The sequence below is a fragment of the Rhagoletis pomonella genome, unplaced genomic scaffold, assembly GCF_013731165.1.
Source record: "Rhagoletis pomonella isolate Grant_MI unplaced genomic scaffold, Rhpom_1.0 Rhpom_scaffold_05478, whole genome shotgun sequence".
Lineage (NCBI taxonomy): Eukaryota > Metazoa > Arthropoda > Insecta > Diptera > Tephritidae > Rhagoletis > Rhagoletis pomonella.
The window spans coordinates 1-12131 of NW_023464017.1; the positions used below are offsets into that span (position 1 = coordinate 1).

A 12131-nucleotide genomic window follows, 5' to 3' on the forward strand; every position below is an offset into this window, starting at 1 on the left:
GTATTGGACTACCTTCGTTAGCACCCAAGCCAACTGATTGTATTGGCATAGAATCTCCATTTGAGATCTTACCCTGCAGCGGAACACTAGTGACTCTAATTAGACCAGTACGCTCCTCTAAAGCAGAGGCAAGACTTTCTTCCACGTCGATTTCCGATGGACTTCTGTCGACCTTTTCGAAATGTTCATTTGCCAACTCTTTCGTAAGAGTTTCCAATTCTTCTTGAATCCGAAGATTTGTTTCAGCCACCATAGAGTCTTGCTCTTGGAATTCTGAATGGTCTACGCTATCTTCTAACCGTTCAATATTTATATTATCGGTGTTGGAAGTTGTTTGAATGTCGCGATCTCTTTGGGTAGGTGTCGTTGTGGTGGGTGTCACAAATTCTGTGAGTTTCAATATTTCATTTTCTTTTTGGCTGCTTTCTTCACTTGCAGCCACAGCTTCTCGTACAGGTCTCAAAGTACTTGGATTCGCAAATGAAAGTGAGCTTGATAATTTTATGAAATCGCCACTGCTTTGACTCAATGTAGACGTTTCAATTTCATCTTCCCTAGACAATTCTGTGTGTGGCGCATCTTCATTCCGATTAGGATTCTCAATGTTGAGCAGCTCATGCGAAGTTCTTGTTTGAATCATTTCCTCTCTGGAGCTAGTAGTAAGTTGAGATTCTATAGACTCTACCTGCCCAACGTGTGCTTCTTCAAAGCTCTCATCAATTATTTTTCGGTTATGACTCTCGTGTTTTATAGTATTCGGTTCGGTGGATGTAGGCGGACTCAAGAGATTATTCGAATTCAAATCATTAATAGAAGAAAATCTTTCGGTTGTGGCGTGAAATTTCGTGCTAGCCTCATCTTCAATAGATGTTATTGCATGGGTTTCAGTATTTGCCGTGAGGCTCTTTTCGGTTGGGGGCTTGAAAATTTCCCGCTGTTGGTTCTGATTGAGATTTTCTATACTGATATGCTTAGCGGGGATCTGTCGGATGCCCATTACTATCTCATTACTGGGTTGGTGATTCCATGAATCATCTTTATGGCTCTTTACAGCGACCGCTTTCACCACTCTTACTTGAGTATGTTCTATCGACTCACTTTCTAGTGAGCTCGAGTCATCGCTGTTATCGAGAGTCGAAGTAACTTTTTCCATAATTTGCTGAGAATTACTGGGTGCTTGGGGATTTTCTAAGCTGAAATCGTGGTTCTCACCACTGGACTCCATCTTGATTCGCTGGGTGCTTGCCTGGCTCTCATTCTTCCGGACTCCGTTAATTGGAGGATCTATGTGAGGTAACTCATGTTCTCGCCTGAATAGCTCTGTTGCAGTGGAATTGGGTAGACTTCTGTCTATGAGCGTTGCTTCGATTTCCTTGGCATTGGTCGCAATTGCACCATTTTCTTCAGTTTTTGAATTTAATTCAGTGCCCGAAATGTTGGATTCTTCTGCAGCTTCGGGACTACTTTCACCACTTAATGCATCGAGTGAGCTTTTACTCTCAACTCTTTCAAGATTGGACTGTTCATGAAATACTAACGAACTCGTTGCAATTCCATCGGCCTCTGTTGTGGAACTAACCTCATCGCCAGTATTTATTGATTCACTAGTACTTTCTCTTAACCATTCCATCTTTTCTATTAATCCTTTTTCAGTGCTAACATCCGTTAAAGGCATCTTCATAGATTCTTGAGTGTGCTCTTGATTGACACTTGTGATCATATTTTCTTCATGTTTACCAAAGGATCTTTTGTTTGTAGAAATTTTGAATTTATCGGATTCAAGGGCCATTTCAAAACTCTCTTCAACTGTACCCAACGTTTGTCGTATAGCGCTCGGAGTTCTTGCTTTACCAGCGGGTGAGGTTCTAAGCTCAGTAACAGTTACCTTGTTCCTTGGTAGTGTGTTGGTCGTTTGATTTAGCTCTTGAACTTCTCTACTCGTTTTGGAGTGATCATGTAATTCGAGATTTGTTATAGATTCTTCTCCTTTTTCTTCTAATTTCTTTGAATGCGAGGTGGTATGGAGGTCTTTAGTGACTGGCGCTTGTTTGCTCACGACCGTCTCCTCACTTGTTGTAGTCGTCTTTTGACTTGTGGATAATACTTCATTGTACTCCATATCGTCCTCATAATAACTGACATCTGAACTACCTTTATGCATCCGTATTTCATTTACTACGTCATCCATGTCTTCAATTTCTAGCGCGTCATTTGGCAAAACGTCTTGATTTCTTGCCCCGCCCAATTGCTTTGCACTTTCCGGGACCTTTTGTGTAACGCCTGTTGAAGTAATTGGCGAAAGCTCTGTTATTTTGATTCCTACTTCTTCCGTGAATTTGTCTTTCAATGCGTTTTCCGTTGTTGCCAAATCAGAATCATACTCATCGGAATATACCACATTTTCAACTTCCTGCGAAGTTAAATCAGTGTAGTCTGCATTGTCATTATTTCTCTGTTCTATGACTGATTCGGCTGGTGTATGGGATCTTATGCTTCTGATCTCATTTGTGATTGGATTATTTATGTTTGTGTTGGTGTTGGGTATTTCTGATAGATTTATTGTATTTTGTATAAAATCTGTGGAATATTTCCGTTTGAGAAAGTGAGAGTGTTAATGCTTTTAGTATGGAAACTGTTTAAATTTTAAAGATACCTGATTTCGACTTAAGTACTATGTATTAAAATCAAAATCCCATTGTGAATACGCCCTGTGAGAGTTGGGAAGATCTACGTCCCTGTAGTGGTGGTTTTTTTTTTACCTATGAAGCCTAAAAGTTCAATGGTTTTTTAAAGGACTAAGAACGAATGAACTGTGAAAGTGTGTAAAATAGGAAACTAAAAGACTTTTCAAGCCGCATAAAGTGGTACTAAGTAAAATTATATGATTATGCCAAAATATTCGAGGAACTGCTTGGGAAAATCTTTTCGCGACTCAATGAAGCAGCCATAAGACGAAACGGCTTAGGTTAACCCCTATTCAGTCTATACATGTTCAACATGTTTTATAATGTATAACGATTTGTTGAAGAAATTTGATGTATTGATGTCCATGCATCGAATCGATTGACCGATATGATCTGGGAGGAAATTTCCAAGAATTTAGATGCGGACAAAGTTATCCCACATTAAAGGCTGTGTCGCAAAAATTCACAAACCTAACTATTTTCTGTAGAAAAACGCGTTTGAAGCATAAAAAGCTTGAAGGCAGATATTACCGTCGCTCCGAGATACCCCAAAGAAAGACGCAAATGTACTGAATAGACCAGAATGGGAGCTAATCAAAAATCAGCAACCGGAACTATGGCGTTATAGAAGGTACTTACTACAAGAATCCATTTCAAAATAAAAGTAACTCACCAGCGAAGTTCAAATGCCCCTCAATTGGATTATTGTACATAATCTAAAATGATAATCACATACCCGTGGATGCTGCAGTACTTCTGGTACTTGTGGTTCTAGGTATAGCCGTCGTTGTTGTAGTAGTTTGTGCCGAAGCGCTTGTAGTTTCTCCTGTTGGTGATGAGGATGTTATAGGAGGCATCGTTGTGGTCGAAGAACTTAAAGTAGAATCAGTTAACATTGCACTGTTTGTAGCAGAAACAGGCTCTGATGAAGCTGTAGACGTTGTAGAACCAGGTTGAAGACTACTTGCTGCTGTGGCCATATCCGCAGTAGCTGTGGGCATTGGATTGTTCGTGGCTGGGTTTGTGGGTAAAGCCGTTATTGTAGTGGTAGCTGATGAGGGTGACAAGGATGAGGCAGGATCAATTGATGTTGAGGTAGGATTGGTAGAAATTGTTGATGCTGAATTTGAAGGGGACGAAGATGTTGGGTCTGTAGACATTGACGGTGACGATGTCGAAGAAGTTTCTGCAGATAATGATGTTGAAGTCGGTGAGATATTTGGTGTAGAGGTCTCGGTTTCTGCAGAGGTGACCGTGGAGGAGGATGTTGACACTGGACCTTCAGTGGAAATTTCATCAGTGGAGGAACTTGGTGGTTCTCTTGTTAACAGATCGGGTAATAATGATGGTTGTGGCTTGATAAAGGCAAGAGTTCGTGGAGCAGTTTCTTCGCTTGAAGATGTTTCCATCGAGCTTGCCGCTGCTTCTGTTGTTGTTGAAGGCGCTGTTGTTGAAGTAGCAGTTGTCGTTGCAGCGATTGTCGTTGCGCCAGATGTTGGTTCCGTCGCCGTTGGTGATGAAGCTGTTGAAAGAGTGGTTGAGGAACTAGTAGCGGGAGATGTTTGCGATGTACTTTGCTCAGCAGGAGTTGTTGGCAATGCAGTAATTATAGTAAGATCAGCTGATGACGCTGTTGGTGAAGAAGCAGCCGTTGGTATAACAGTTGTCATCGACGTTGTTGAGGGAGAGCCAATTGTCGTCGGCGTAGCAGAAACTGATGTAGACAATGTAGAATCGATCACTGGGGATTGTGTATAGTATAAAGCTTCAGTTGAATCTACTCTAGAGCCGTAGGTATCTGAATGGATGGAATGAAAAAGGAAGAACAAAAAATTACATAACGAAGGCATGCACCTTATCATCAAATATATGTACCCTCTTTGGAGCATGACATTGAATACTCAGCTGGATATTCGCTATCTTCCAGCGAATCTAAAGCATAATGGGGTGGATATATGACCGGTAAGTGGAGCAATGGTGGCGGTCTGGGATATACTAACTCTGATAGTTGTATGGAATCACAGGCAACTTCGTATTGCGGCCGACACACTTGTCGGGCTGTGTCGAAGAATGTGAGATCAGGACATCTGAAAATTAGAATAAGAAAATATATTTTTTGCTTCTGCTTGCGTACTCCGAAATCACAAACTTGAAGCGTGTTTGTAAGTAGATCCCCTTCGATTGCATGACACACGTGTAGTAGAGCGAACAATCAGTGGGCGCACGGAAAGTGCCATCCTGCAGACATGGTGGGAATTTATGCTCACAATCTTGTGGTATATGCGAACCATGCGTAGACACTTCTGTCGGATTGCACTGTGCACCACAGATACACTTGGCTTCGCGTGGCGAAAATACCGTATTTCGTGGACAAGCGTAGATACGTGGCTTTAGTTGTGCATCACATCTGTAGTATGTAGTACAGTCTGATAAAATAGGAAAACGACCGGGCTTCGTGCAAACTGGCGTGAACTCTGGTGTGGGATAGGGACTACATTGACCTTTGGTGCCATCGAAAAACTAAAAAAAAAGGGAATAAGAAAATTAAACGGTGAAATTTAAAGGCAATCATAATTTTGGTGTTTACCTGTAAATTTTGGCATCTTCCAAAAATCACGCAATCTGGCTTGCAAACATAGTAGTATTGGCGCTGATTAGGATGCGGTTTGATGCCAAAAAACCCACCGGAACAACGCTTATGCTGCGAAGATGAAACATAAATGTAGTAAATATATATATATATGAATGACCCTTTAAAATATTAAAATATTTACTGCAGAATACATACATAGTCGACTAACACTGGTACTCCACCGCCTGGAAAGGAACGCAGTATGCCACGCTTGCTGTCATAAAAGGTGCCAGCTGGCTCAGGGGGCTGAAAAGGATATACATATAATTCCAAATACATATCCATACATATATAATTAGTTTAGACATATAATTTTGCAAGATTATGACAGTTTCAAAGTCAATATTTAGCTGAAAAGCAAAAAAATATATATATTTTATAAAAGATATCTTTAGCGTGTATCGAGGGTCTAGTACTGTAAATTTTGTGTATTTTCTCATTCGCCATTTAGGGGCGAACGCAGGTCGCAGGAAATTAATAAAGTGGCCTTGGCGTGCTGGGTCAAGACGCATGAATGGATAATAGGGCTCCAGTGAAAATATCCCTCGAGACGGATGGACCGGATGCAGAAGAACAAGCCAATACTATGTAGATGTGAATAACTGCCGTATCCTCGCAAATAAGGGGAAATTGGCGAACGATATATTTCGCTGGCTCTGCATGGGTATTTCTTACCAAATTTTGTACCAAAATAGCCATCTATTCTTGCTAATATATGTATGTAGCTTATGACCCCCTGAAAGACAGTAGCGTACCTCCCTCAGCAATAAAACAGTTTTGCCTTATCCTGCTCAACGAATACCCCTGATCCAGAGCCAAGCTCTAACGATGAAAAATTCTGGAGTATCCAACATCTAGTTCAGATAATATAAACTCTGCTCAGTTCTCCTTTTGGAACTTTTCGGGGGCTAATGGTCAGAAGCTGTGGCATCCGACGTAAATTGGAAAGCTGGGTGAACTAAATCGTTTTAAAATCCAGCGTCCGGTACAAAAAATACATTCGCCTAAAGTTTGAAGGCCGTAAAAAGATTTGAGGAAGTGCTAGATGGAATTTTATTCGCATCCCATAGGCCTTGTTGCGAAGAATATGGCGGAACATTTGCATTGAGACTAAAGATAACTGTTGCATCAGACTAAGTGATTCCTCGAATCTGTTCCAAAAAAAGCTCTAAAAGTCATAATTAGAGTTCGGATATTTATGCAAGTGCAAATTTTTGTTTAACATCACTGAAAGTCCGGACCTGGCCAGAATCTCATTATAGGAGGCAGTGAGTTAATTTGATCCTATTATGTTTTGGACATTTTCAAATATTTTGCATATTTCCTATTAATAAAGTATTATAAGTACGTCACCCTGATGAAAACCCTTGTTAACTCCGCCCGCGACAGATTGACCTCCTTCTGGCTCTATCGTGATGACCTGCTGCGCCAGCATAGAACAAATCGAGTTTACCAGTACAGTATGTACTCCATGCCGTACTGTACTCCTGTCATGCTAATAGGCCTGTAGCTAGTATAGCCATCCTTACCAACCTTAGGTTCCAAGGTTGTGGTATGTAGGCCAGGGCAAGCGAAGCTATGAAAATCTTTTTGAAGGGCGCCAAGTAAAGCTCAACACCTTCTTTAGTACAATAGGTAGGATGCCACCTGGGCTGGGCGATTTGGGACTGTCAAAAGACTAAATAGAATATCTTAGGGCATATTCATTAGCCACAGTTCTGGCAACAAAGCAATTGTACCTTGACGTGACCGCATAGCCTTCATCACTAGTCGAGGGAGAGGAAGACGTAATCATCACCTGATTCCCAGGAAAGTGAGTCTGAGTGAGAAGAACAGAGTGTCTCAATCCTAGTCTCCGTTAAAGAGCCATCAGGCCACTTGAGTTAACGCAGCTTTGTGGTTTGGTCCTTCTTCAGAACTTTTTCCAGCCTAGGCGTTTGACTCAAAGTTCCAACCAGGCTGCGGTATTCTTTAAAAGAGGCAGTGTTCGCAGTGTTTTCGGATTTACTAATGCTATGTTCCCACGGCACGTAATTCGCTCTTCCATTCGTAGTTGGCTCTCTATATTCGTAATTGACATGGTAAACAGTGAAGCCTATCCCGCTGCGCGCAGTATTCTTTGCTCCGCAGCCTTGAGCCAATCCCAGCTAGCTTGCGAGAGGCATTTCACCACAATGGTTCCATCCCTCTCTTATGAACAAACATTGGATACAGTGCCGGATGTAATGACGGCCCGGATCAGATGGATCTTGCAGTGTTTAATTTCCGTAGTAGTCATCTTCCGAGGCGAACTCATTGCGAGAGTCGTGTCGAATGCAAGTCGTTTTTCGAGAGTCGAATTGTATCGAAAACTTCATGTCATGCCCGGAGCTTGAACTTGAGCAGTCGAACTACTGTATCATTTTCCATGTCTAGATCTACATACTTATGCTAAAGCAGCTGAGTTTGCAGCGGCATATGTACATATATTCACCACCAGCCATTCGGCCTTAGAAGCAGTAACGACTGTAATTACTATCTTGGCTCTGCTTTCCTTTACCCATTAAAGGAAATAGGAAACCAAAGGACTAGCAAATTGCTAAAAATCACTGTGATTATTGGCAGAAAGCTTTAAGGATCAATTAATGATCTAGCTAGCCCAGCCTAAGTCTTTCGTATTTAACGAGGCTTTTTCTAGTTTAAATTTAGGCTTCTCTTAAAAAAGTTATCATGTTATACTATTTTAGTGCACCACAGTTTATTTATATAGTAAATATTTAATAAAAAAAAAAAAAAAATACAAACACTTCATAACACACTACAACAAATTTCATAATTTTAGAGTTAAATGATGAAAAAATACAAAAGGATTTTTAAAAGTTGGTTACCATTTTTTACTTAGGTTTTAAAATGAAGATCCTAAAAAATGTTCACCAAAATTAAATCTTTTCTTAAATTTTTATAAGAACAAGTAATTTTTCTCATATAAAAATTTAAGTTTATCGTTTATTTCTTCACGATCCGATTATCGGCTCTAAACAAAATTAGTATGGGGCCACCCTTGAGGTACCACCTTTCTGATGAAGAAAGAATTATCGAAATCGGTTAACGTGGTACAAAGTTATGCGGTAACATACATAAAAAAATATTCCGACGAACTGACAGCTCCTCCTTTTTTAAACGCCTAAAACTTCAAATATAATATACTAAAATATAAATACTAAAATGTTTCTAAAAATAAAAAACAAATAATAATTTATTGAATTTTTTTTTCATCAACAACTTCAAGTCGATATATAAGGAAAAGTGGTTACAAACATTTACAAATCCTTTGGTATATATTCATACATTGACCACCTTAAATAAATGCAATTTGTTTTATTCCCATTATTTTTTCAGTGTGCACTGTGTAATTTTCAAAGTATTTTTTTTTTGAGATTAAATAAGCAAGTAAACTCACCTGATAAGTGTGAGTAAGTTGAGGATTATAATATCCTGTGTGCAGCGCTGTATTGCCTTGAAAGGGATAGGGTATTGACAAAGGAGCCACCTGGTATGGTATATTTCCAGCTGGTAGGGAACGCGATAACACGTACGCTAAGTTAGAGATCAACACAAATTCCAGAAGGAATTTCTTTAAGTTACAGTCGCACGCCGTCATTTCAATTAAATAATATGATATTAATTTTTATACACAAAGAAATTTAATTTGAATTAATTAACTTGTGCCCAGTCTTCTACTATCTCTCGCTCTCTATGAAAAATCAGGCGCATTAAATGTATATAAAATGCACTTTTGTTTTTTTGTTTTTGCAATCAGTAATTGTTCAATTTTCAAGCACAAAGAAAAAAAAATTTTTTTTGAAAAGCCAATAAAAGTCAATATATATTCTCTACTTTCTTAGCAATTACACATTGCACTTTTATAGCATTTTTGCTGCGGTGCACATATCCTTTTTTTCGAAAACCGAATCGCGCTTTTGACGTTAATAGGAAGCACTCGTTTTCACTTCCGTTTCCGCCTTCTTTGTATCTTTTTCGCTGTTTCACTTTTCGTTTGTATCGTACGCACTTTTTTTTGCATTTGCGTGGGCTGTTGTTGGTCGTTAATGTCTGTTTTGCTTGCTTATTATTTACTAACTGCGTTTGCTTCTCACCAATCGGAGCGTTAGCCCATGAATGTTCTGTTTACATTTTGCGTGCAGCGCTTTTAATGCATTTTTGTTCACCTACGACGACTGATCGCTTGCGTAATTCGGCTAGAACGTGTAAGCTGCGATTTTATGTTTTTTTTTTTTTTTTTTTTTTTTTTATATTTGCACCTGTTATCGGTTTGGAGTTACCGTTCTACTATATGAATTAGCGATCCAACCAAGTAGACCACTGATACAGTTCTTATTTTTGGTCAAATGCTCTACGGTGCGGCGCTTACGCGTTTGATAAGCAAGCGAGTGTTTTCTTTCAATTTAATCAGCATTATAGCCGCTTCAAGCGTTCACAACTTGTTGCCGACTTTGGCGGCGCTTTACGAGCGTCAAGTTCATGACTCACAGAATTTGTTTGTATGCACTTGCGGCACACAGTGTTTCGACTATATGCAGACAGGTGGAAATAATAGTAAACCTCCACCTATTTTGGTGAAACTTGACATGTGCTCTAATTTTACTTAGAAATAGGGAATCATGAAATTTGGTAAATATGGAATAATTGCCACGCCCTCCACCCTTGTGGGCCGAAACATTAAATTTCATCCGATTTTGATGAAATTTAGTTTGTACTCTCTGTTTTATTAGAAAACCCTAAATATATAATATGGGAGGATTGCTTCACTGCAACGTCAAATATGGGCCCAGTCATTAAATGTGATGGAATTTCGGTTAGTTTTTGTTACCCGCTTTCCACTCTCAGAAAACAAAGGTTGTACTTACAAATTATATAAGTGTTCATATTCTCTTTTTCCTAATGTTTGGTGAGATTTTTCCATTGTTCGAAAAATTGTTTTCGCGAAATTATGCCAAAAGAAAATGAAATTCAAAAATTAAGAAAATCGAAAATTACGTATATTTCCAAAGTCGCCCGAAAAGATCCAATTATATATTCGAAAACTACATAAAATTCTCTAAAACCTGCGTCTAATCTCAAGACCTGACGGACCGGTACTCATATTTTTTTTTACTAATAGTCTTTAGCATCTACATTTCAAAGTAACTTTTTTGATAAAAAATAGGAAAATACCAAATAAATGATAAATACCTTCACCTAAATATTCCACGACATTTAGATAATTAATTACAGTTGAAAAAGAAACACTTTCTGTAATGGGTTCAGCGCCAAATGCAATTAAACTGATTAGTCGGTAACGCGTCCATTCCAGTATTTTTTGGAAATATGCTGTTGGTGGAGAGAAGGGGGGAGTAAATAATGTGAAATTCTTTATTTATGACTTTTACTTTTCCCTCTCTAAGCCCAACTGGTTTTTTGTATCAAGTGTCACCATGACTTTTTTCTACCTGCTTGCATATAGACGAAACAGTGTGCGGCACTACTTTGCTGGCTAACAATGGTAGGTGGCAAGTGTTTCGTTGCATGTAAGGAGAATTGAACCTCCTTCAAAATCATTATGAAGAAATTTAATTTTTGTTTTTGTCTTACCGGATTATTTGCTGATTTGAATTACCATATTTTTGGTTAATGAAGCATTTAGAGGGCTTATATTCAATACTCTCTATCTGCACTTTTCACAAAAATGAGATTCGGATATCGAAATCCACCTAAGACTTAACTGTTATCGGTGATATTAATGCTGACCTTGTATAACGCTTTACTATTAAATTGCAAAGTCAGAGTTAACATCAGTGATGTCAGGTAAGTCCCAGATGGGTTCTAACATCATAAAGTAGTTATTGTGAAAATTTCAGAATTTTTTGAATATAAGCCCTCGATTTGTATAAAGATTTTATAAAAAGACTTTGAGTATGCATATCATCACCGGAGGGGAAGATCGACCTATCTCGGCAGCCAGTTCGAAAACGCCTTATCTCAGAAAATTTTTCAGGAACGCCGTATTTCAGAATTTGATTGAAAAACATACTATGTCAGAATTTGGTTGAAGAGCGCCCTTTCTTAGAATTCAGTTCAAAAATGCATAGGGCATCAGCTGAAAATACATTGAAAGTGTGCTTAGATATGGCGTTCTTCAACCAATTTCTGAGATAGGTTGTTTTTCAATAATATTCTGAAACAGGGCGTTCTTTAATGAAATTCTGAAGTAGGGCGTTCTTGAAAAGTTTTCTGAGATACGGCGTTTTCGAACTAGCTGTCGAATAGGTCGATCTTCCACTCAGGTGACGATATGATCGACAATTTTTTGTATATCGAAATCGGTTTAACACGGTTCAATGTGATCATCTTACGCAACTTTTCCGCACTATTAGAATTTCGAAAACGAAAAATTCACCGCATATCAATTTTTCTTCAATTTCGCAAGAGATGGTTTAGGCAGAGGAATGTTCTTATCATTCTGGAGTAGGGAAAAGCTAAGATCCCAGCTGCCACTGGCACCTTTTCACAGAGATGATATCGTCGCTCCCAACGAAGAGTAGCACATCTCAAATTACCGTGGAAGACTAGCACGTTTCACTATTCGCGTCGAAGACTAGCACATTTCACTAATCGCGTGGAAGACTAGCACATTTCAGATTCTCGCGTGGAAGACTAGCACATTTCGTTATTTGCGTGGAAGACTAGCACATTTCAGATTTTTGCGTGGAAGAGTAGTACATTTCGTTATTTGCGTGGAAGACTAGCACATTTCAGATTTTTGCGTGGAAGACTAG

At 39.0% G+C, this 12131-nt stretch overlaps 1 protein-coding gene across 1 annotated transcript; it reads right to left on the reverse strand.

Moving 5' to 3' along the window:
* Positions 1-12: 12 nt before the first annotated feature.
* On the reverse strand, positions 13-8956 carry LOC118755153 (mucin-5AC-like; the record flags this gene model as incomplete). Its single annotated transcript, XM_036490011.1, has 7 exons — positions 8756-8956; positions 5473-5562; positions 5272-5385; positions 4834-5204; positions 4560-4771; positions 3421-4482; positions 13-2577 (listed from the first exon to the last, which is right to left on the reverse strand). Coding segments are annotated over exons 1-7 (4615 nt in total), but the record flags the coding sequence as incomplete, so codon positions are not given.
* Positions 8957-12131: the final 3175 nt, after the last annotated feature.